The sequence below is a fragment of the Cyrtonyx montezumae genome, unplaced genomic scaffold, assembly GCF_038088225.1.
Source record: "Cyrtonyx montezumae isolate F1298 unplaced genomic scaffold, pur_monq_1.0 scaffold_7, whole genome shotgun sequence".
NCBI lineage: Eukaryota > Metazoa > Chordata > Aves > Galliformes > Odontophoridae > Cyrtonyx > Cyrtonyx montezumae.
The window spans coordinates 17,621,744-17,648,188 of record NW_027072078.1 but is presented as its reverse complement, the minus strand read 5'-3'; the positions used below and the strand labels follow the sequence as shown (position 1 = coordinate 17,648,188).

The 26,445-nt window shown below is 38.0% G+C and overlaps 1 protein-coding gene across 2 annotated transcripts in view; it reads left to right on the top strand.

The window, feature by feature from the left end:
• Positions 1–26,445, top strand: part of BMPR2 (bone morphogenetic protein receptor type 2) — a 95,108-nt gene that overhangs the window by 48,570 nt on the left and 20,093 nt on the right. For both annotated transcript variants that reach the window (XM_065751075.1, XM_065751076.1), the window contains exons 3-5: positions 409–588; positions 25,429–25,539; positions 26,040–26,131. In XM_065751075.1, the coding sequence (XP_065607147.1) occupies positions 409–588; positions 25,429–25,539; positions 26,040–26,131 (383 nt within the window). The remainder of the gene's footprint in view (positions 1–408; positions 589–25,428; positions 25,540–26,039; positions 26,132–26,445) is intronic.

The following is a 26,445-nucleotide window of genomic DNA, read 5'->3' as shown; positions in this document are numbered from 1 at the left end:
TTAGATGACTAAGTCACAGTTTTGTCTAGACTGTAGACCAGATGGTGGTAGTGTTGTCTTGGTATCAAAGAAGTGAGGAATGGGATACATCTGCTTAGAAGGCTCAAGAACGGAGGTTTTGTCATACTGAGGTTGACAGGTAGACACTTTTGATGTTGATCTGTACCACTTCCTGTGTTTCTTCTCCTTCTCTATTGTAAATTCTGAAAGAAATTACACAGTTGTTTGTTTAAAGGTCGGCAGTGAAGTCGTGAAGCAAATTATGATAACTGTTTCCACTCCACTGTAACATTTAATTCAGTATTATGTGGTACTGATTTCTATAGGTGTGCTTAAATTATCCATGCAATAAAATTAATTTAACGCCTCCTTTACAAGAATAGTTATTTAATTTACCTCTTTTTACAGGATGCTGGTCCCATATAGGAGACCCACAGGAGTGTCACTTTGAGGAGTGTATTGTTACAACCACTCCTTCTTTGATTCAGAATGGAACATATCGCTTCTGCTGTTGTAGCACTGACTTATGTAATGTCAACTTCACTGAAAACTTCCCACCTCCTGACCCAACTGATACAACGCCTTACAGTAAGTTAGAGATTTCCATTTCTGTCATCTCATGGTTGAAGTCATTTAGAGAGTGATTTTTCTTTTATGCACTGTAAAATATGAAACGTGACCTTTCTAACTGTATGCAGCAGAAATGGCAGATAACAGATCTTTTCCGTATGAAGTTTAATGTGTTTATTTCTTCCAAGATGCTCTGTAAATAGTGAGTTAACTGCTTACAGGAGAAGTATTTGTTCAGGGAACTGCTGACTGCATATTATGTTTTCCAAATGGTCTCTAATTTGGGTACTTGGGTGTTTGGATGCCTAGCTTCAGAAACCTGTGGGGATATTCAGGAGAATTCACACCGATCTTAAAATTGAGCCAGGAAGTTCATTAAAATTATGGCATGTTTGGAAAGTCTGCCACATCTATTCAGTCCTGTTTCATGGATAGATTTGGGCAGTGGAACCAGTCTGAAGAGAAAGTGATCAGGCCACAGAGATTCTAACAGTCTTATAGTGCTTTGAAATCTGACTTTCCTTTTGTATATGGTAGAGATCTGGTAGAGGTTAACTTGGACTTAACATTCAAAGAGCGCTAGTTTGAGTGATTTAGTTTTTGTTCAAATTAGATTTTCTATTTATTTACTTTTTTTTTTTATATTAACGTATTACATCAATCCAAATCAAGATATTAGACCCTTCAGCTTCTATTACAGAATGAAGGTCATGACTAGCAGACACTCTGTGCTGCTGCCTTCCAAGCATTAAGAAGCATGGTTGTTTAGCCTAATCTAAACTTCCAGATAGCCTTTTCTAAATACAAACTGTGAAAGAGAAATTGAATAGTGGTAGGCTTGTAAATGGACATGCAACAGCTTCAGCATATTGAGAGTTCTTTGTCATAGAAAAGTGGTTTGGGAAAGGAAGATGGCTTAATGGGATGGTGTTTACTGAATGTGAAAAAAATAGTTTGTGTTTGGGGATTATAATTCAAAGAATTCACTTAGTGATGACATTGATGCTTTCAAAAGTAGTTGTAGGATAGAGTTTTTATAAGTAACCTTGGTCAAAATGAGGGCTTGGCACGTGAACGGGGAAAAAAAGAGAAGTAACCTTTTATTGGAAAAATGCATTGGGTAAAGGGAGTTTGGTATGTGTGGTGCCTTTTGCCTGATAATACTATTTGTGCAGTAAGCATCACTGTTTGGAACCTTTGTCAGAGCTCAGCACTGTGCAGTGCTAAACAGGAACTACTTGACTTCTGTAATAGCTGAGTGATAGAGCTCCCCAAATGTGACTGGAGTTACTATTGCATGGAAAATTAAGACAGGAAGGAAAAAAAAAAAGCATAAAGGTAGTTCCTTTTTCCTCTCCATCCTTCCACAGTAGGGAGACAAAATTCCTATAAACAACTCAGGTTTGTGCATCTCTGAGGGTAGAAATTACAGTCTTGAGTTAATTTATTGCATGATAACATCTCCAAATAGTTTTTATATTGAACTTCTAATACTGAAAAATCTAGCCTGACTTGCAAAGTGAGAGTAAAAACATATTAAACGTGTAACACAGTCCTTAATTCACCCAACTGTAATGGAGTGTTGCAGCATACATTTCTACTGACTCAAACTGTTTTATGTTATGGTGTCGCCTTCCATTTTCATAATATGCAAATTTAGGCATAAGCAAAGTAGGTTGCTTTCTGGCACAGCTGTTCACCTACATTTCCTGTGCTAGAGATGGAGATTGGCTGTTCCAGCACCAAGAATGGCCTTATTTTCTATTCTGGTATTTTATTTATAAAGCTCTTCTGCGGCGTTTGTTGGAGACCAGGCTGCTTTTGGCAGTGTAAGTTCCATATACACTTAGCATTGTGAAGGTAGATGTTCTAGAAAGTTAGAAGGATGAATCAAAAAAAAAAAAAAAAAAAAAAGGTTACCCCAAAAACTCCTGCAACTTCACTGAACTGGAATTTGACTGTCCCTTTCCCAGCCCTCTTGACTCTTTCTATAACCCGTTTTGACACTATAAGATTTAGTTTTGCTGCTTCAATAATGAGGACAAAATTCTTGCATGGTCCTGTGGAAAATCTGGTTATTTCAGCATAACCTCTGAACTGTGTATATTCGCCTATAATTTTGATAAAATATTAAAAGAATTGTATCTGGAGAAGTTCTTCTATGACAGAAAATCAGCTATTAGGATTGATAGAACTGTATTTATATTAATGATGCTATAAATTTCGAGGGATGTTTGAATAGAGTGTGGTTAATTGTGTGAAGTCTAATGATTTCAGCCAATTGTTAATGTACCAACCCCAAGAAAAAGAATGAAAAATAACCTCATATAATCACTTGGTTGTGATGAAGGGAAAATAACAGTGGTGCATTGAAAGATGTAGCTAGAATATAAATGTTTCAAGAAGACTAAAAGTCAGTTAATTAGCATTTTTAGACATGTTAAGTGCAACAAATCATTGTTCTCATAAAATTCAGGAAGTCTTCTCACAAAAGTTGCACTTAATTTTTATGCCTTTTAGGATATATTAAAAAAGTTTGTATCATAACCATATCTTCGTGGAATGGAGTACATTATTTTTGTGAAGGTTAATTCTCATTTTGTCAAAACACAAATGCAGAAAATCCATCCTGTCTTGTTACAAAATATTTAGAAACATGACAAACAAGATCAAGGTCAAACTGGTTTTTGAAGCCTTAAATTTAATCCTTTTTGGTTCTTAATTTGCAGGTGGTAGACAATCATATGTCTGAGTAGTCATAATATTATTTTGCTCTATCTTAAGAATAATCCAGAAAGATTAAAGTAGTTATTGGTTGATTGGCTGTTCCTCCAGCTAGAACTTTGCAAATGCTGTAGGATGCTGTGTAGTCTAGAGCTCACAGTCTTGAGATATTAAAACTGCAAAGGTTCAGTTAGCTGATTTCTGAAGTGCCAGAAATAGAGGTTGTGGCTTGTTGTTTGTATCAGACCTGAAGATTTTATCTGTGTAGTTTAGGGCTCCTGAAATATAGAAGCTCAAGAACGAGCTCTCAGCCTCAGCTTTCACTTTTCAGTCAGAGTGGGTGGAAATACTTTCTTACGCTTTGCAAAATTACCCCTGAATAAATTCATTATTCTTACATCTTCAGTTTTCACAAAAAGAACCCTGCCATCTTAAGATCAGATAGTACTTGTATATACCCTTTAACATCTCTTAAAAAGGGCCAGCTATTTCTTTCTGTAAATGTTTTGAGAAGTGTATTTACTCTATTGTCTTTGTCCAACATTTATTTTGAGACTCTTGTAAACTACTTGCCCCTTGTGTCTACAGAATACTTTCCAAATTCTGATTTAATTTGAAGACAACATATTAATTCTACATTCATTCATAATGACCATTTAAATAGAGTTTAAGCAACTAAAGAGATAAATGTTCTTCCTCGTTGGTCATAGATACATTGTTGTAATTAATCATTTAAGTTAAAATAACATCAGGATCAAAACAACAAAGTCATTTTTAATTATGGTTTCTTTTTTCCTTAAGGCTGCATTCCTGGCATTGTGCATAAATTTATCTCACAGCAACTGAGCGTTAAGTGTATGTCTTTGCATGATGGGGAATGCATTTGCAGGATACATGGGAAAAATCCCTGGCAATGAGAGCTGAGCATTGCTGGTTCATATTATTGTTGAAACAGTGTAGGTGTTTTTTTCCTCATAACAACAAATGGTGGCTGTGATTTTTAGAGAACATAAAAACTTATATAAGAGTACTGAAATTTGGTTATAAGGAAGCTTCCTGCCTCATGCAACAAAGGAAGCTGGTGGGTTTTTTTATTCTAAACTGATGATAGATTGATTTATCTTTCTAATGTACCTGGTCGCTCTTGACCAGCTTTTTGGTACAAAAAAAAATTTATTTCTGTGAGAACTTAAAACCAGATTTCTGTGGAAGCTTAGCTAAGGAAAGCTATCATTTTAAAATAATATAATTAATAAGGTGCATGGTGGAGTCAGGTTAATTAGGATAATAATAGAACATTTGGATTTAGCTATTACTTTCGAGAGGTAACAGTTAGACTCGCGTTGTTGTGGGCATATGGCCCAACCTATTTCCACTGAAGTTGAATTAGATGATGTCATGCTAATTTTGGAAAGTTGTAACTGTGTTCTCTCTCAGTTCTTATCTTGGATTGCTTGTTCTGAGAGAGTAGCACCCAATATTAATTTGTAGTTGAAGTGTCTTTTTTTTTTCAGCTGGGTTTTTCTTGGCAAGTGCAGAACTTGGTCATCAAAGTTTTTAGCAGCTGTTCATTTCTGCATCATGTAAGAAAACACTGAAAATGAACATTCTTCCCTGCTTGTGTGATACTTGTCCTTCTGATAGTTTTGATATATAGAAAATGGAAAATTACAGACCTTTGTGATGCGTCTGATCTTCTGTTTTGAAAGATGGAGGCAGGAATGATCCACATGAGGACTACCCTTAATACCCTTGAAATAGCAGGGAATAAATCAGACACATCTTACACTGTTAAGGGTTAAGGTGCTGTATGTCATCAGTGTATCTTCGCTATGTTATGAGGCATGGAAATGTATGTGGGAAAGTAGCAGTAAATATTAAGACAGTAGTTAAGGGCTTACTTCTTGGTGTGTAGGAGGACAATAACATGCCTCCTAGGAAGTTATTTATTGGGGCATTGAAGAAAATGAAGTTATGAGGGCAGAAAAAGTAGAAGTGAAAGTTTCTATGGGGAACAAACAAAACAGTATTATAACATTTAGTAATCTTTCTAGATGGTTATATAGAAATTCAAGTGAAAGCTTTAGTTTCTGTACAATCAGTGGAAGGTTTTGCAAGTCACCCAAGATAACAGGTAATGCTTGTTGAGTAACTTCAGTACAGTGATTCTCATTACTAACAGATATATCAAATGCAGAATCTCTTACAGATTGTTGTTAGCGGCACTTAGTGTTTTAACTTCTAAGACATATATTCTTTTGAGATAAAACTGGCGTCTATACTGAATTTAAAATTAAAGCTTTGATGTACAATTGGAGCTTGAATATGAAGGCGAAGCCTACTTAGAAAGCTGTATGTGTGAAGTTTTTCTCATACAGAGACACTTAATCAGGAAGGTAAAATTGGAATGTTTTACTTACACTGAGATTGAAATATTTTGGAAATGTTTCAAAGCTTTTTCTTTGCACCAAAGTTAGAAAATATAGAAAACTATATTAAGTAAATGTTCTTATTTTAAATTGGAGAAACATTTCAAGTACTATTTTTACTACCAAAAAAGCACAATTTTTATACTGTATTCCCTGTTGCTTTGTCAATCTTCTGTTTGAAGTCCTCCAGGTAGGAAAGCTGTGCAAGGTGACTTCAGAGCTGTGCTAGCACAAATCATTTTGTTATGACCTGGTGATTCAAGAACAAGAATCTAAAACAAACAAACAAAAAAAACCCAATCTTGAAATGTTGCAATAGTAATGCATAGTAGACAGTTGTGTTGATGTGTTTTTGAAGTGCTAGCTCTATAGCTGCACTTGGTTTCAGAGGGCTTAAAGCATTTTACTTCAGAGTCTATAGAGAACTTAACTCTTCAAGTAGATGTGGGCGTAACTTACAGTTGTCTGAACAGCACTGTTGTCATCCTTCACATGTCCTGCGTATTTCTAGTACCACACAGCAAGTATTTTATTTGAGTTTCAAACCTAAAATGAAGACAGGACACATTTTTTTCTGAAGCATACATAGCTAGTGATTTTTTGCCTTCTTCAGAGATAGTGAAAAAAATGTGTTATTAATTGACTAGTATCTGTAAATAGGTGATTCACGTTTCTTGTATTGTGCAGTTCTTAATGCTGTAATTTGCATGTGTACTGGAAATCAGCTCGTTAGAGTTGGCATGTTTTATGCCCTTCTCTTCAGAGTTTAAAATATGCAGATATCTTTGGTAATACAAATATTGTAATATATGTTCCAATTTTTTTGAAATGCTGACTATTTTCTGACTTTAATAATATGATGTAATTAGACTATATCTGTTGTGACAATGCATTTTGAAGCTTTATTGTAAATACCTTATAGATGCAAGGCAAAGGTAGATAAGACTGATGAGAATGGAACTCAACATGTAAATAAAGATTAGAAAAAGGTGGTAGATAAATTTTTACCTCCTCTCTTCTTAAAGTGAAATGAAGAGCAGGCAAGTTTGCTCTATTTTTTTGTTTGTTTTGTTTTTATTAAGATGCTACTATATACAGTAAACATTATTCTAAACAGGAAGGTGGTTGAGAACTCACTGGAAGGTGAATGGATATAGCAGGATGCTTTTTGCAGACATTCATGATCAATGGGTTTTCTGACGTAGTAGTAGTAGACTTCTAATAAATAATTTATCCACAATTATTAATAATGAATACTTACTAATTTCTAGCTCTTTTATTTCCATACCCCTAAAATTTTAAGATTGCATGCTGTAAATCTTAAAAGATCAGATGACTTACATATGCTTATGATTCAGTCAGGAGTAATCATATCTGGTGTATTTAATTGCTGAGAATTGAAGTTTTAGTATAAAACATTGGAAAGCACCAGCAACAAGTTAGGCAGTTTTCTGTTCCAGTGTTCTGTGGTTTTAAGTTAATGACACTGCACTCAGTGAAACATTACCAAAGTGGGTTGCCCTAGCAAATTATATTGACTAACTAGCCAAGGTACTGTACTCTGTTGCCATTTTCAGTAAAATGTGATGTTAGGCTGGTCGCGTTCCTCCTATTTGATTTGTTAATTTATTTCAACCATAGGTTCTACTCTGCTTTCTTTTTCTTAGAAGGTTGAAACAAGTGGAGTTTAGATGAAAAGGAACAAGAGCTCTGCAAAGCTCAGTTACAAAGTGCTGCTAGGTGCTGCTAGAAGCTACAGATAAATTCCCACCCCCACCTTTGTCTGTTCCTGATACAGGGCTAGTGAGAAAGGTCTGTGTCCACAAACAGCTAGAATTGTGAAAGGCAGGCTTAAGAGTACAAATGCTAAGCACAAAACTGAACATTGCTTATAAATACTGGGTCCATTATTGACTGTTCAGTACTAATGAACTTGTATGGATTAATATTTAGATCACAAAAAGCCTTCCATGTATTTTTCTTACTCCTTAGTTGAACATTTTCTCTAAGCCTCACTAGTTACTGTCCTGTATGCTAAACTGGCTAATGAATCACCTTATCCTGTGTCCTAGGTTCTGCCTAGGACAATTTACACTCTCAGTTCTGAAATCAGTACAGTTCTGAAAGAAAGCTTTAGGGTTTTGGCACATGCAGTGTGACTGAAACAGTCCCCTGTGAGCTCAGCTACCTTGCAGGCTACCCTGCGCTGCATGCATACATCGGCACCGGGGAGCTCAACCTCCCAAGCAGAGTCAGGCCTGTGGGGTGGGTACAGGGATGTGGGCTCTGCAGAGCTGGTCTTTAATCATTGGTCTTCTGTGGGCCGTCTTTGGTCAATAATTTTATCTGGAAAATACGGTGAGCCTGAAAATCTTATACATGTTAATTTCTAGGTCCTGTCATTATGAAATGACATGCAGTGTCTCTTCAAATGGGAGATTACCTGGAGGTAAACCAACAGCAATGTTTTACAGTCTGGTAAATAAATCCTCTAGATTTTTAGTAATTGTAGTAAGCTGCTCCTAGGAGCATCTGAATTGTTTTTAGATGAAGTGTTCTTAAAACAGCTTGAATTCAGTCAGTCAGATGTCAGCAGACTGCCCCAGAGGCATGCGTGGAGCAGGCTGCCTTCCTGCTAGGGGTTGGGGGCCACCGCCAGCAGCAGCTCTGTGTCCAGCCTGCCCAGGTCTTCTGTTGGGAGTATAACTGAGGGTAGGAGCTGTATTTCATGGAAGCTAGAGTTTGTCTTCTTCCACCTTGTCAGGCAAAATCTCTTTAAGTGGAAGGCTACTGAGAATCAGGATTTTATTTGTTTCTTTATTCCTTCTCTAGAAAGGCTTACATCCTTTCCATTAATGGAGTGAATGGCAAATTTCGAAAAGTGCTTCGGGTATGGATTGTGAATGAGCGACCAGCTATACAATTAGAACATGGAGTTTTATCACTGGGTATCTCACTCCTGAAAAGGTGCATGTGTCATCCTGACTACAGACATCTCTGTTCTGAGGAACTGAGCTGTCCAGGATGCTCTGAAGTCACAGATCTGAGATGTTCTGTTGGCATTCTGTCTAGCAGGAGCCATGGGCTTGAAAGAACAGAGAAGAGTTTGTAGAGCACCCAGGGGAACCCACACAGACAGGAAAACATCATGTTGGTGTGCTCCTGATTTTTCAGTTCAAATGCTGTTGTTTTGTTGCTATCTAAACAGGAGATGATGACAGTATACTCACTGAAATCTTCGCAAGGACACCAGTGAATGCAATTGTGCTGTTGAAAGGGATGTAAGATGATATGAAAAACCTATTTGTTTTGATTTTATAAGCAGGAATGCTTCCTTTTGTTAGTAGGGCAAATTAGAGCGAAGGAAATTCATGAAAATGTGTGTAGTAGACATGTATGAAATATGAAGAATAAGTTCCTCAATCTGTAATTTTTACTGTATGTCTGTACTGAGTCTTTCTGTGTTTCTTTGCTTTGAAGCATTTGCATTCTACTTACTGCTGAAAAGTAGCAACATTTGATTTGTTTAGCACATAGTCTCTATACATGTAGCTAGCTATGGTAGAGCAGTGCTCTGGACTCCTCACAAACCTTTCATGGATTTAAAATTTTATAGCAAAGAGTTGTTCAGAAAGAAAAAATAGAAAAAATATTCATAGTACAAGCTGAAAGAATAAAGTATTTGTATGCATTACTCTTTTCAGACGTATTGTAGTTGGGATGTTGCTTCTGTATTTTTTGAAATAGTTGTGGATATAAATCATGCATTATTTTTTTCACTTTCATATTTAATAAATTAAATTATTTTAAGAAATAAAATTATTAGCAGTGCTCCATTGCAGTGGACACTGGTACCTAAGCATGAGGGAATCAACAACTGCTAATTTAGTGTAATCTGCAACTTTATTAAGTGTACATTCAAGTCCTCCATTGAGATCATTTATAAAAATGCTAGAGAGAACTGGGCCTAAAATGAAGTCAGAGGAACTCAACTAGTGATTTGCTGCTAGCTTGTTGTAAAACCATTTGTTCTAGTCCTTGGAGCCCAGCCCATCATCCAATTGTTTTCCCATCATATTATATATTTGTCCAGCTTTATGCTGGACATATTGTCAAGAAGGGTACTGTGAGAAATGGTACTGAAATTCAAAGATATTTCATCAGCTGACTTTTCTTGGTTGCCTAATTGTGTAACCTTGGCATTAAAGGGAATTACATTAGTTAAACAGGACTTTTCAATTGTGAACCCATGCTGGCAATGACCAGTGTCTGTGTTGTCTTTCAGGTGTCTTGTAGTAACTCATAGAATAATCCTCTCCATAATTTTGGTACACCAAAGTGAAGTACTCTTCCCCATCCCTGCAGGTTTACGTGTTCAAGGCCAAGTTGGATGAGGCTTGAAGCAGCCTAACTTATTGTTTGGCAACCCTACCCTGCTCATGGCTATGGGGTTGTGACTAGGTGATCATTAGATCACCTAGATTAGAATCCTTCCATTACAAGCCATTCTATGATTCCATGTGGGGGGGGGGGGGGGTGATGGTGTATGTTTGTGTGTGAGAAACACTTTCTCTTGTTGCAATTCTCATTTTGACTCAATTTATGAGAGGAGATACAATTTTTAACGCCACCTGTTGGAGGATTGCAGAATATATGATTTTGGCTTTTATACTTTCAATACCAGAACAGGTATGTGTCTTTTGATTCTCTTTATGATTATTTTGAATAGTGAGTGTAATCAGATTTGTGTAGAAAATTCACGCATCTCTTGGTCAGAAGCCTGTTTTGATCGTCTGTGTTCTCATTTGGGATGTTAAGATATTTATTCTGCAGCTGACTTATTTGATAGCTTGAAATGAATCAATATATTAATTAGTATTGTTTCTATTCTAGTTTATTTCAGTTAATTTGAGTATTACACTTCTATATGTTAATTGGCAGGAAAGAAGTTAGAAATTCTATTTGTAACGGCAAGTAGAGAAATTGTAAGTGGGAAGACAGTATTGCTTTAGCTTTTTATTTTAGCATCAAAGGAGATATTTGGCATTTTCAGAAAGGAAGGTCTTAATTTTCTAAGATGTGATACAAAGTTGCGTTGAGACTGAACTGAAGCATTTAATACTTTTAAAATGCCTTTAAAGGTTTCATTGGGGTGGTTTCAGTAGGACTGTTTTATGCATCTTAAAGTTCAATCTTCCAAAGTATTGCATGTATACTTCTTGGTGCTAGGCCAGTTATTTCATAAAAGTTTCTGAAGTATTTATATTATATGGCTTTTTACTTTGGCCTGGATTTTGCCTTTCTTTAGGCTGGTAGCATGAAGCTCATTTAGAAGAGTCTGCGAGCCTGTAAATATTTTCCTAGGCTAGCAAAAAATTCCTTGTTCCAGACATTCATATTCAAACTAAATATACTCTGAGCAAGGGCAAGGCACTGCTGCAGCCTGCATAAAAGCACTTTTCACTGTAGTAACACTTGGAACAAGAAATAAGAGTGTTAGATGATTCTTTCCTATGCAGAACCAAAATATTCCCATTTATCATTGGGTGACAATTCAGAGCCGTGTATGTCAATGTGTGCAGAAACAAGCAGGATGTGTATATCTGAGGAATATGTGGTGCTCTAGCTAGCCCTAGCCAGGCTTTTTGTTTGGAACCATTAAGATGACTGTTGCTTGGTCATAGTTCTATTTCTCCCATTAAAGGAGTAACTCACCATAAGTGTAGTTAGAAGTAGAGTTTTAAAACTCAGATTAGTATGAATGTATTAAAACACAAGTGTGAACTCCTGGAAGGTAGGTTTCTAAACTCCAGTGCATACAAACTGAAATACTTTAGCTGGTGTTCTTTTTCCTTCCATTTCTGTTCTCTGTGGATATAATTGCAGTGAATAAGGCAAAATAAATCGTGCTGATTGAACTATTGTCAATTACATGTAGCAATGTTCTTCCTCTGAGTGCAGGTCCAGACGCTGCTGTCTTCAGGATAGCATGGGAAAGCAGAGAAAACCTGGTGAAAACTTATTGTGAAATTAAGCACAGAAAAACACCAGCAGTCAAGGCTAGACGAATATATAGAAAATGTCTTAATTGTTTTTTGTTAAAGTTTTGAAATGACACTGCAGAGTAACTCAAACTTCTCTGCCTTTGTGAGCACTGCCAGCGCATCAGTCACAAGCTCGCAAGCAGTGCTGATGCAGATGGGAAATGTTCACCACCACGCATAGGTTTGGGTGTGCAGAGCACTGCACACACCCACATTGGGCACTCCCAGCTGCAGAGCCATTCATAGCGTCTTCGGAGCAAACGAAAAATGTGTGTGGGTGAAATAAATACACGCTGTAAACCAAAAGCGTTACGCATCTCCTGAGAGCAGTGCCAGGAGCTTGGGGAGGCGTGCTGTCCTCAGGCCTTGCAGCTCATGCTGAGTGCTTGTACAGGCACACTCTTGAGAGAGTGCCGTGAAAGACGTGCTCAGCTTTAGAAATAGGAGACTTCTTACATCCTGCCCTAAATAGAGTACTTAGTGTATAAAGGCAGTAGGACATTCAGCATCAAGGAGTTGTTTGTAAACTGATTTGAAATTTCAGCTACATACCTCAGACATGCTAATGTTTTTCTTATTTTGATACAGATCAGTTAAACGTGATTTTTGTTTGTTTGTTTTTACAAAAACTGTCAAGCTCTGCTGTGGGGAGAAAGTTTTCACAGTAGGCTCAGTGTTAAATAACTGTTAATAAGACAATAATGTTTAAATTTTTCTGATGGAGGAAAACTCATCAATTGTAAATCCTGTATTTTGCTGGCTATTCTGAAATAGATAAGTAAACTAAGGTACCAAGATATGTCTGCACAGCTGCTCCCAACTCTGCTGAACTTGGTCCAGTGTTGAATTAGTGTGTGATTTAGAGTCTGTAGCAGACTTTGCAGAGCAGGGAACAGATGTGAGCACAGTCCTCCATTCAGTAATAGTCCAGCTGGTGGTGGTCCCCCTGTTATACATGCTATGGAATAGAAGTTTCCAATAGCAGGGGATGTGCTGAGCTAAATAATTAGCATGCTAGGATCATACTTCATTTATGTGTTCATCAAAGACATGTTCATTTTATGACTGCACACTTGCTTGCTAACTTGTGAGTCAGTTGGAAGGTGAGCATAAGCTGCTAAATTCTGAGATTTTGTTATCAGTCTGTGTAAGAATTCAAGAATGCACATAATTCAGTGATTTACAGTTGCTACTCAAGCAGGACCTAAACCATATTAGTATCACGGTGATGTCAAAAGTATGCTATATGTTTGTCCACTGTGGTATTGTATTTGTAATTGCTGTTATGTTATATCAGTAGCAGTGTCTTAATTCCCTGAAGTGCTATTGGCACAGTGAATTTCTGTGTTACGATGGAGCTCTTGAGTTTCGTGGGTAAGCTTTTCCATTCTTTCAAGATTATGATACAGTCAAATACCAAGTAGCTGCTGCTAACTGCGGTTTTTTACTTCTGGTGAGCAAGTATAGTGCCTTCTGAAATTTCAGTATCTGCTTACTGCTGAAATGTAGCTATATTTGATTTGTATAGCACATAGTCTCTAAACCTTTCATGGATTTGAAATTTTATAGCAAAGAGTTTTCAGAAAGAAAAATAGAAAGAATATATATAGTGCAAGCTGAAAGAATAAAGTTGACTAAAGTCCCTCATTTCAATTGACAGTTATAGATTTAGCAATATGCAATTCTGATTTCTTTTCAGACTAGTGTGAGAACGATGGGCAAAAAAAATCAGAAGTCTGTTGTCTTAATTTTGAGTGACAAATACATATTAAAAGTGGGCAAATTTAATAGTATCTTTGAAATCTAAAAGTCCTTTGTTGCCCAGCTGGGAACCAGATGAGTCATATCAAAACCTTGGCAATGGCTGCTTGTGTTTTGTGATGTATTAAGGCAAGCACACCTGTCAGGAAAGAGTAATTCTCAAGTTTAAATTAGTTTTCTCTAACAAAAAAGATTTGTATTCATTTTGTGGGACTTGAGTTTTTTGCCATTCATTTAACAGGATTTCACGGTACGTTCAGGGTTTGAGTAAATCAGATTGACAGAGGCCTGCTTTGTATTCATTTTTAAAGAAGCTGTGTTTCCCATTCTGGTTTCTACCTTTCGAAGCAAACATTTGTGTAAATGTATCTTCTTAAGTTACCAATCTTAAAATTGAATTGTACATTGTCATTAAAAGAGTTAATTAAAAGATCAGTACACAGGGCTGTGGCAACTTTAGGGTTTGATTTAAGAATTCTTATAATTACATTGAAAACATGTTTAAAACAGAAGAACTACAGATATGGTGTAGTTTAACATACAGAAGGGTTTTGTTCAGTCTCTGAAAACAATTTAGAAATCATACAGATTCCAGCATTGTTAAAACATCCGTTTCATAAGATTGTTCAATGTCTCCACATTACCTATTTGAATTTATGTTGAAATATTTATTCCTGGTTTGAAACGTCTTGTTACTGTGGGTCAGACAGAACATGTTATACAAGTGAAGTCAGCTGTATTTCTTGTATGCCCGTGTTATAGCACAAATTGATGGCTTTGATAGCCGCCTTCGCACTGGATTGATGTGTATTTGTTTTGGCAGGGGTGTTGCCTTCCAGATCTTCCTTCCTTCCCGCTCCCCGTGATCTCCCTGTTGGCTTTCTCACCCAGCTCACTGCTCAGCATAACTGTGGTTGTACTGTGCAGGTGGTGGCACTGCTGGGGTGGAACTCTGCACCTGGAGCAGAAGGCAGGGAGTGATGCCTGAGCTGGCACTCATGCTGCAAGAAATGAACATCAAACAATGTCTGCATTTCATTTGAAATCAAGCACCCAGATCTGTAGAAGGATTTTGCATAAGTGCAAACTGAGGATTGCTATTTATCATTATTGACTTTTTCATCTTTATGTTATTTTAAAATAATCAGAATATCCTTTGAAGTTAGGGAAGTTACTGTTTTTACGTTGTATAACTGCCCAAACTAAAGTGCAGAGAAACAAAGTAACCTACCTAAGATCAGGTTATTCAATATCAAAGCCAGCTTTGTAGCTCAAGTTCTGGAAAGTGCTTCCTCCCTTGAAGGGAAAATAGTTGCATTGACACATAGATAACATGCACTTGTGTGCCCTCACACGAACTGTAATGACCTCCTTATTTGAAGGAGGACACTTCAGCCGACACTTTGGAAACAGAGGCTGTGTCAGTGGAGACTACTGATTGTGCTGGGGTCTGCCTGAAGGGAAGGCCGTTCCCTCAATGCATCCTTGTACCTATTGCCCTTCTGCTGTGCTCTGTTGTGTTTGCAGGTTTCCACATCCTCTTCTGTTCTTCTCTTAGTTTCCTTCTACTTAAGGATGTCCCCAAATAGCTGCATCTTTTGTCTGTAAAATGTCTTTGAGAAGGCAGTTCTTCCTGCCAGGAATTGGCTGAATCTCAGCGTTAACCAAGGGTTGGAGGGAAATAGTCTTTGTGAAGGTCTCTTAGCTGGGGAGAAGACGTCTTTCAGTAGGAACCAGGGGAGGTTCAGTCAGTTATTAGCCACAGGCACACAGGCATATGCATAGGTGATGTCGTAGTGTACTCGCGAGAGCAGAATGAGGAATGGGATTGTAAGAACAGAGAGATGCCAGTGCTGACCGAGAGTTTCTAGGTCTCTAGTAAAGGTAGGGAAGAGAATGTTTGTTGCATTTCTCAGGGACGTTAGAGCAAGGGGGAGAGGGATTTGAGGCTTTGTGCTTCATCACTCAATTCCTTCTTACAGTAATCTGGTGAATGTTAGAAATTATTTGGCCCTGCAGAGAAGATAACTGAGAAAAGCAGGCAGTGTGAGTAAGGATTAAGGGGGAAATGGAGCATGCATTTTCATGTTAGACTTTGTCTTAAGTCATGTTAGGAGAAGCTGGAGCAGATGCATACTGTGGAATACCACATCGTGTTTGGATTGGCTTTAGCCAGACAAACACTGTCTTTAGTAACTATGAATGCTGCTAAAATATCAGACAGGCTTACCTCTTTTCTTTTAGCAGGTACTTCAAAATCCAAAATTACAGAACTAAGAAGATCTAAATTCTAATACCAGAATACTTGCTAAACTTAAGGATTACAACATTAAGCTGATTTAGGACAGTAATTTTGAAAGACTGGGGCAGAAAGCAGAAGTGTTATGAAGGGTTTGGTCAAACTCTTTGTTGCTGTATCATTTTGTATTGATCTTGGTTTTTCACTTGAACAGATTAGCTGCCTACAATTGTGCCCTGATCAGGGTTTTGTTGCCTGGTTGGGGCAATGATTTTGGAACATCACACCACACAGTCACGTCTGATAAATCAGTTTAGCTTTCATTGCTTCTTACAAAAGCTGACAGAGGAAAAACATACTGACTCCTCCCTTGGTGGTGCCCAGCTGCAGTACCAGGCCCAGAGCCTGACGATGCCTCCGCAAGCAGGGCAGGAACAGCTGGGCAAGCAGCATGGCCTCGCTCCCTGCAGCAGCCCCAGACAAAGCAAGCGTTGCACGGAAGCAGACAGCGTGCCTCCAGCCTCGGCCGCGGCCTGGCTCCGTTCTCTGTAAACAGCAACATCCGAGGCTCCGGCGTGGCAGGCAGCGGCTGCCCGGCTGGTGTGTGTGTGCAGGAAGCGCCTGCTTGTACAGGCCCGGCTGTGCTGCTCAGCCCTGGCATGGCCCTCCTGCCAGCAGCCGCAGGCTGATGGAGCAAGGCAGCACCCCCAGTTCAGGGATGGCCATCCCGAGCTCACAGCTATCGAAGATACAGAATTGCAGGCATGCTGGATCACAGCTGCCTCCTTTAAAGGAATTTGCGGTTTTGGGTTCGCATGCTCATGTGAAAATACACATTCGGTGTTTTGATGTCATTTTTGTGCTTTATTTTTAGTACAGCAATATGCCTGGGAACATTAAGAATATGAAATATGTAGCTACTGAGCCAGCTGGATTTCAAATAACTTTAAGGAGGCTTTATGAAGCATGTTTTTTTCTCTGTTGCAGCACATACGTTTGTTTTTATTTTATTGTTGTTGTTCCAGTTTCTACAGACTGGGGCCCAATGCCTTCATGTTGCTGCTGCTGTTAGCACTTGGTGCAACGAGGAGGAAGCCCTTTGGGTCCGAGGGTTATAGAAGGGGATAATGTAGATGTTTTTTTCAGCCTTTTATTATTGAAAAAAATCATGACTATTTTATTTTCATATGGAAATTGTTCCCAGTACATGGTTTAGTGTTCAGATCAGCATTTGGTTAAGCTTGAATGCAGGACTCAGGTCTGTACTGAAGTGCCATCTGCTTAAAGAAAGATATTTCCTTTCTTTATTTAGTTAGCAAATGTTTCACTGTGCCTAGGGCACTTCAGAAAGGTAATCTAAATCTGGGATTGGCTTTGAGTTGCTGTTATATTTACATACATCATGATTCTAAAGGAGTATTCAAGCAGCGGCAGAAATGACACAGAAAACACAGAAGAAAAAGCAAGGAGGTTGATTGGGTTTTTATCTACTCGAGTTATTTCTTCAGAAAGGTGACAGTCTGCTAATTTGTGTCCCTTTATCTAGTCATCAAAGGAAGAGCTGTAGGAGATTGCATAACCCACTTCTATGCCAAAGAAATTACCACACATGCTTAATTCTTAAATTTCATGTATCAGTGCAGCCTTCAGTTTTCAAAACAAACTTGATGAATCCAATATGTGCAGCCTGGACTGCTGGCAGATGCTCTTCCAGAAGAGGATGGGGACTGGGGAAGGGGGGTTCCACCTCTGACCACTTAGGCGCAGGGAACTCCCTTTTAGATAAGGCCCAGAGAGCTCTTGTCCAATCTGCGGACGAACAGCAGGTTGGACAGAAAGTTGTCTGCTTGACTGTAGCTGTAGTAGGTGTCCTCTGGAGCACACTATTGAAAATTACAGATTTAACAGCTTAAACTGTATATGTTCAGGCATTCCCTGAGGAACTCAGAAGATCTGTAATGCATTGGTGCCAGGTGGAGATGTTACTGCAGCACTCATGAGCATCTGGTGCTTACTGAAAGCCCAGCATGTGGATGCCTGCAAGGTTACCTGAGATTCTGTTCACCTCTGAAACATGAACAGAAATGTTAGCTTTCCTGATGTGGAGAAAAAGATGCCTTAAAGGACACTTCATAACCGTTTATTTATGATTTTATATGCAAATATGATACTGAGTGCAAACTGGAAAGATATTGGTGACTGCTTAAGCCTTTTCTTCAAGTAATGGAATGACTGGAAATAGTACAAACTTTCTGCTCCAGCTGAGCTTTTTAGTCTGCAATAGAAACCAAGGATTTGCTCTTGAGTCTGGGCAAGAAACATTCATTTTCAGTTATGAAAGAAAATTGCCTTAGGTTTACTGCTTGGCAGGGTTGTTTTACTAAGGAATGTCACACCATCTCTCACAAAAAAAAATAAAATACTCTTCCCATTGTGCTTTTCTTCTGTGCCAGCACCACACGCTCGGTCTTTTTCCTCAGAAGCTTCATTGCTAACCTCAGCCATTGTGTACTCAGACACTTAGATGTGAAATAGTGTTTCTTACTTGAACTTTGCTTTGATTATTCATGGTGGTCACAGTGATCTGTATTAGATATTTACATTCTACACTGTTTTAGGTTATTACAGAATTTTGACGTGGATTTAATCTTATTGGTAATTTGTCAAGTGCTGGCAGAAGGATTCAGTCTCACTTCAGGCAGTAATAAGATAATAGTTGTTTTAAAGCATGCATCTGTAAAAAGCTTAGGTGCGTGGAAAAAAATTGCAGGGAAAAAAGAGTTTCAGAAATACTGTTTATTTTTCCTTTCATTATTTGCAGCTGGCCATATGGGCAGCAGGGTTGCCTCGGGGAACCCAACCCATGGCGGGGGGGGGTTGGAACTTCCCACCTAAGCCATTCTGTGATTGGATATTTTTATGGAAAACTGGAAATAGTTCTTGCTGGAGTTCATTATGGAGGTCTGCAGAGTATAATTCAAAAGGTATTACAACCCCGTGGTACCAGCTTAACTGAAAATGTGGGTTTTAATGCATTTAGCTGTGTGGCTGAGTTTCTTCTTTGCATGTTGAAAAGCCTACTGTGATATCTAAAAGGCCACTAATGTATGTTTCTTTCTTAGAAGTTCTCTGCTTAAATTTTTTCTTTCGTGTGTTCTTCCCTGGTCTGAATGAATTTAAGATTCACTTAAAATAATTGAGTCATTTTTATATGTTGTGTATATTGGATATATTCTTTTTACTTACTGCAATGTGCTGAAGACTGAACTCTCACATTGCAGGACAGTGGATCAGCAGTGAGGTAGTGGCCGGTGACAAATGGTCATCGCTTATATGTTATGCACAGATGTTCTATAAGGAACCACGTGGCATTTAAATTAAAAATAATGTAAGTGCAAGTGAATATTTTTTTCTTTCCTTAATGAAGAAACTGGGAGATAAACCATACTCACCATGACATCGTTAACCTGTCAGAAAGTACAAAGAAGTTTAAGTCAGTGGGCTTGTGGAATAGTTGATAATTGTATGTTTTATCAGAAAGCTGAGACCTTATTGTCATAGAAGTTATACGCAGCAACTGTGAGAAGAAATGGGACTGGAAAAGCAAGTAGATTTAATCATACTTAGAGAGTCCCTTTTACAATTTGCAGAGCAGGTTTGCAGTCATGTACAGCTGTAGGCCACATTGCCTACATGCTTCAGTCTTTCCTCTTGTGTTTGTGATTTAAATGTAAGGATTCCCTCATGCTTCTGATCTCATCCTTAATATCATTAACATTCCTAAACAGAAAAGCAACTTTCGTAACAGTCTGGCAATGAACATATTGAATTGATCACAACAAAGAAATAGTTGTAGGATGGCGTTAAGAGTCCGCTTCTCTTTAAAGTGATCTGCATGGGCAGATCTCTGAGTCCCGGTGTAATCATGCTGACGTTGATCAGAGTCCACGCAGCTGGAGATCTTTAAAAAAATGGGATATTGCTGTACTGTGAAGGTTGAAGGATGGTTTTCTTATTTTTTTTGGAGACTACCCTTACTTGGTAGTCTCCTTGGTGACTACCATAATTTGGTAGTTACTTGGTGAAAAGGCAGTTAAGTATTTTGGTACCAACTGGAATGCTACGTGGCCTCTGAAAAGTACTGATACCAGAAATTCTGTGGGAACACAGGTAAATTTTTAAAAACTGGTTTTCCTTATAGACAGTAATTGTAGTGTTTCTCTAACATGCTGTTATATAATACTTAACCAAACTTAGACACACATGTATTTTCTAGAATTATTTACCACTCTGTGACAAATGCACAGCTGTGAGTAATTTGCTCAAAACTGGGCAGCTAATTTTTAAAAATTTGAAAGAAAAACTTTAATAGCAATACAAGGGTCTGGCAGAAACTGGTTTCATATATGAACATCCTGTATGATGTGCCCACCTCCATTTCCAAAATGCAGTCGTCAGAATACAAATGTTGCTTTTACAAATTTTATTTGGGGTTGTTTTCATACGTGTGTACATACTTCTCTAGAGTGTGTGTGTGTGTATCTCTATACTTGACATTCAAAAATTTAAAAGTCTAGAGTTTCATATTCAGTCATTTAGAGATTAGGAAACAACATAATTGCTTTTATTGTTCTAAGGGCATCTCTTTGTTTGTCTTTATGTTGTGATTCAGTCTTATTTACATAACCAAATATTTCTCCATGGGATTCCTAGTTTTTGAACATGGCAAACACTCGCTGTTCTCATTTCTTATACTAACAGTGACCTCTGCTCTGTCCTAGGTTTGATGCCTAGGGGATGAAGATCTTGCAGGCAATGACAATGATCTGTAGCAGCTTTGGGGCTTTCTCCTCCTGATTTTCCACTCGATACCTTGCACTTTCAGTAACAGTTTTAGTGTCAACAGTCTGATGCACTATGAATTGGAAAATGTAGCAATTCTGTGTGGGTTCCCATGGTCTCTCAGCCAAGACTGGAATGTTTTACCTTCACACCACAGACTTTGGCACTTGAACTGACAGTAATGTGGGTGGTGGTGGATAGCTGAGGCTTTATCACAGAAGCATTGAAATGTTTGAGTTGGAAGGGCCCCTTAACGGCCGTCTAGTCCGACTCCCCTGCAATGAACAGAGACACCTACAGCTAGATCAGGTTGCTTAGAGCCCCACGTCTCCAGGGATGGGGCATCCACCACCCCTCTGGGCTCCCTGTTTCCAGTGCCTCACTACCCTTAGTGTAAAAGGCTTCTTCCATGTGTCCAGTCTATTAATCTGGAGGGAAGATGCACTGGGGGCAAGGGCAGTGAGGGGACAGATGGCTGGAGGTGTCATGGTGTTCGCTGTCGGAAAGGGAAGGCACAGGAATCTTGCATCTTCTTTCTGGCTCCAAAGGAAGAGTAGTGTAATGTTTACAGATGCTTTTGCCATTGGCCATTGTTACCTGGTTTTGTTCCAGTTTCCCTTTTTTCTCAAAATGTTCTCTGGTAATAGGGTAAATGCTGACTTTTAAAATATGGAAACAGAAATCATGCAAAAGAGGCTTTCATTTTGAAAGTGAAATTACAGAAAAATAAAAAGAAAATTTTTCAACTATAGATACAGATCGCAATACTTCAGCACTAATTAATATTACGAGCTTATGTTTATAGTGGAAAAGGTAATTGGAAGGAAAAATATTATTCCTAATGATGTCATTAGCACCGTCGTCATTTTTCTTTCATTGACATTTCTGAGGAAAGCTAGGAAAGCAGCAGTAGGAAAATTGTGTGTGTCAATATGGAAGCTTAGTTTTAAAATCTGATTTACCAAAGATACTGTAGCAGTGTTTGGCAGCTATTATGGTAAAGATGTTTTAGGGGAGGAAAGAGAAATGCCTTAATGTGGTAGCAGTGTGCGTAGGGAGTATCAGAAGTGCAGGGCCAGGTTCAGCCCAATGACTTGCTTCTGACCAAGCACTGGAAGTGTTACTCTGAAATGACTTATTTGTGAGTGCCTTTAACAAAGTTGTCTCCCTACACAGGGTCTGTTGCACTTCGGGTTTGGAACATAGAAACAAGCTTTGTGCTGCTGGCAGTGTCAGCAAGCTGCAGGGAGCAGCGCTCTGCCTGTTACCAGCTGCTTCCCAGCTAGCATGAAGGCATCTCTATTTTAATCACTTGTGCTGCTTTTTTATTTTTTAAACGCTGCTGATATTGTCTGTCCTGATATTTCTTTGTGATGTAATTGGTGGACTTCAGAAAATATCACATCAGAATTACTGGTAGGATTGTTTTAAGACAGAAGGGCTGGATGGCTTCTAAATGGCACAGGCACTGGTTACATTTTGTTTCTTTAAGCTGCTGCTTGAAGAGTCGGTAGCCCTGTTCTCCCTTTCCCACCCAAACAGGTTGGCTCTGGTGGTGTCTTGGGCCTTACAGCAGCTTTTGGTGACTTAATTTCTTGTTTCGAGCTGTTCTTGGGAAGCTGAATTAGGAATTTTTTTTCATTCTCTCTGCTAAGTAGAAATAATTCACCACAGAAGAAGCAAATATGCTAATCTCTGCTTACAGAATGTAAACTTGAGGGAGCTTAGCTGATATCTTGTGTACAAGTGTGGGTAGACTTGTGCTGAGTGATTGACTCTGCAATCATTACACTTCCTAGAGACTGCAGCTCATCTTCTCAGCCTGTCTTCCTATGAACTTGAACTACAGGGTTGGTTTTTTTTTAATGTGATACAGTGGTTTGGGAATAATACTGGGATATCAATATTCTTTGTCTGAAATTTGAAGGTAGTGTCAAGCAGTTGATGCAGTTCCTTCTTTTTGTCACTGAAGAAATACCCAAATATTGACGATGATACCAAAAGATCAAATCAGATTACTGAACAGCAGTTAGGCATGTTCAGAGCAGTGTTTTACCCACCCATATGAATTTGAACTGCATGTTACCAATCCATTGAAATATTTGGTTACCCTCACCAAGGAAATTATCTATTTTTAAATTTGTAGATATTGCTTGACAGTCTGGTAGCAGTAATTCCAACTGTAGGACTGACTGTGATTATATGAATAGTTGACAGCATTGTTTTAAAATGTTTATAAGAAGGACAACTTGGTTCAGGATAAGCCAATGTCATGTTTTGTTAAGAAACAATTTTGCTTTAAAAACAAAAAAAAAAGTTTGTTTTCCTGTTTAACAGCAGGAAAGCTCTTTACAGTTATTTGGCAAATGCAGAGATACCACTGAAGATAAAAAGTTTCCAGAGGGAATGGTCCATCAAGGAACAAGAATGCAATGATCGTTTTTCTCAAAGTGTTTTTCTACTACTGATCTCCACAAAACATTTGGGACTTTTTGTTGCTGCCAGGCCCCATAATACATTTACTCACATGCTTCTAATGGGAGAAAGCCAGCATACAAATGTTGCCAGACTCTCGAAGTAGTTGGTGCAGATCAGAATGCCCTTCCCTGGCCCATGCTAGGAGTGGTGGAGGAGCAAAATCCTGTTTCAGAAGGCTGGAAGGCAGCAGGATGGTGCCCAGTGTGGACTGGGGAGTGCTGTCAGCCCTTGGATTTTAAGAGTATTGAGACTGGAGTGATCAGACTTGGGCATTAGATAATGTTTGGGAAGCAGTTGTGGAAACTACTGCTTTATGTAGGGCGATAGGAAGGCTGTAAATGGCTACATGCTGGCTATGTGGTCCAGGAAATACAGAAGAGGTTAAAGCAGGAAGCTCAACCTCTCAAAACCTGCATTTTCTTGGTGTTAAGATGGTATCTTAGTACCATCTCGAACTGATGGAAAAGAAAGCCATTATGTGTAAGAAAATATATATATATATGTTTGTGTCTGTATTTTTACAGATAAGCAATAAATAAATAAATAGATAAATAAGCTATTCAATTCACAAAAATAGATTAGTCAGAATTATGACTTTCCTGACAGTGATTATACATTTTTGTACACTTATATAGTATTTTATATTGATTTCTGTCATATAAGGTTCCTTTAAGTTGCGTTTTTTAAATATACAGTGTGTGGCTGGGTGTATGTAGGTACATAGCTTGAATTCATAGTCTAGTTGAAAACTGGAACCTCGAGTTTTTAATCTCCAAATGATAGAAATCCCAACTATTATTGCATAGCGCAGCACTCTGTGGCAATAGTTTATTTACCTGGTGAAACCCTGTTTCACCAAAACCAGTAGTGATGGTATTTATTTTGACAGAACTACTTGAAATTTGATAGTGCCACGATTACCACAAGCTACCTCTTACTTGTGTAGTTTCTCTGATATGTGTTGCATGTTATTTTTGATGGGTAATTTTTCAGGTCAGTACATAATGTCTTATATTCTTTGTTTGGTTTTTTGTTTGTTTGTTTTGTGTGTGTGTGTGTGTGCTTTTTGTTTGTTTGTTTTACCAACTTTTTAGTAGTTCTACTTACCAATACAACTTTGTAAAAACAGAAGCCGATGTCTTTCACACTTAATTTTCTTTTTTACTGTTTCTCCAGTGTTCATCCACACTGGGAACTGGAATAAATGAATCCTGTGTAACTTCCTATAAATGCAGTTTAAGGAGTGAATTTGTTTATTCAGCTAGTGTAGACTGGGATCAATTTTATTTCAGTCTCACCTAAGAATTTACCCAGTGTTTAAGCCTTGTGTGCATTATATATTTTGTGGTTTTAGAATAGTTAGGTCTAGTTATGAGTCTTTTAAGGAGTACTTTTAGCAGTATATAAGACAAGTTTAAACATAGCTCACAAACTTGGTTTTAAAGCCAAGGTAAATGAGGTCTTGTAATGCCACATTCCAGTGATTCTGACATCAGAGAAATATCTGCAGTAAGAAATTTCTGTGTTAAAGTGGGTGAATATTTACATGCTTGAAAGAAGCAAGATTGGGATCTGATGTGGAGTACTGCTAAGGTAACCAGTGAAGACAATAACAAATGTTTGCATTAAAATGCTTTTCCCCTCCCTTAGAAAACAGTGCAATGCATTTGAATCAAATCCAATTGTTGTAGGAAGTCTAAAACTAGTCCTTTAGTTTTCAGTGTTTTAGTGTTGTTTCAGGTTGTTTGATATTCTGATGTTGTTTTAGGAAATGTTTGTCTGGTTTACATATTGAGAATCATGCTAAAAGTGATCTGAGCACTGACACAAATCATAAAAAACAAAAATACTTTGATGTATTGGCACAAAAGATATTGCATCTAACATATGTATTGGTGTTTGAATACAAAATATTAATTATTCATCACATTGCAATATTATTAACCTTTTTATTTAATTTTACTTTTTTTCCGAGATTTTTATTCTAGTGGTGGAATAATAATAGTAATTTAAAAAAGGGTTAAAGTTACAAGCCTCATTCGAAACAAGAAACTTGATGAAGAAATTGCTAGTCAAGCAGGAGTGCATCAGTTTGGCCTTGGATGGCTGCGCTGAGCTCTTCTCTGTTGCCTTTTGATGGCAGTGAAGGAGTAGGGAAAGCTGCAGATCAGCTGGGCTTCAGATGATCAGCTCTCCTGTCATCCTTTCATTTTAAGAGGAAAAAGTTCAGTGCAATGTCTTATAATACAGAGCATGGTTTTTTTTTCTCATTGTAATAACATGTTTTTAAAGACCTGACTTTTTCAAATTTACCATTAGTCTTCATCTTGTTTTCTTTCAGATTCTTCTCGTTCTTTTCATCGAGATGAGACGATAGTTATTGCCCTTGCATCTGTGTCCGTACTAGCTGTCTTGTTTGCTGCTCTGTTCTTTGGATACAGAATGCTTGCAGGTAGAGTTTGATGACCCTGTTTTTTTAAATATTGTTCTTTAAACTGTTGAAATTACACTTTTGTTTTGTCTTCTCCCCTAATCTCTCTTACATGTTTGTATGTAGTGCTCCTTTTTTTCCTCTCTAACACTATTTGGTGATATCCCTTTCCTAACAGTTCAGAGAGATTTATGATTCTTTTTCCAAGTTGGTGTTTTGGGACCTCCTTTTTCTCAACATATCCTCTACTCAGCACACAAGTATTGTTGCGAACATGCTTTACAGTTACCTGCAGTGACATTCAATTATCATAACAGGTGTGTAGCAGGTTGCTTTAAGTTTGTAGCTGTTGCTTTCAGCACTTTCACTACTGATTTTACTAACTTGGAAGAATTTAGAGGATTTCTTTCTGTTTACCTACACTATGTGTTAGTGTCAAATCCAAGGTGAGCTGCATTTTCACTTAGAGTTATGACAGAGAAACAGAGTGTCTGATTCCCTTCCCATCCCTTCCTGTACAGGAGACCGTAAACAAGGATTGCACAGTATGAACATGATGGAGGCAGCAGCATCAGAGCCCTCATTGGATCTGGACAATCTTAAGTTACTGGAGGTAAATGTTTAGCTGTTTCCTATCTTTTTCTTTCCCAATGTAAGAAAAAAAATAACATTGCAGCTGTTATATTTTGCCTGGTTTTGTTAGCCATATTGGATTAGCTAGTGCACATTCTATCTTGAAAAGAAAATAGTAAGCACTGGAAAGTGTCAATGGGGGTGAGGGGAGTTTAAATGTGCTGTATTTCAGCACTCCATCAAAACTTTGTTTTTTTTAAATCAACTTCAGTCACTTTAAGTACAATATCCTATAGTAGTCATCTGAAATGCTTTAGTAACACCTATTGAAGTATAGAATTTTCTGTAGATAGG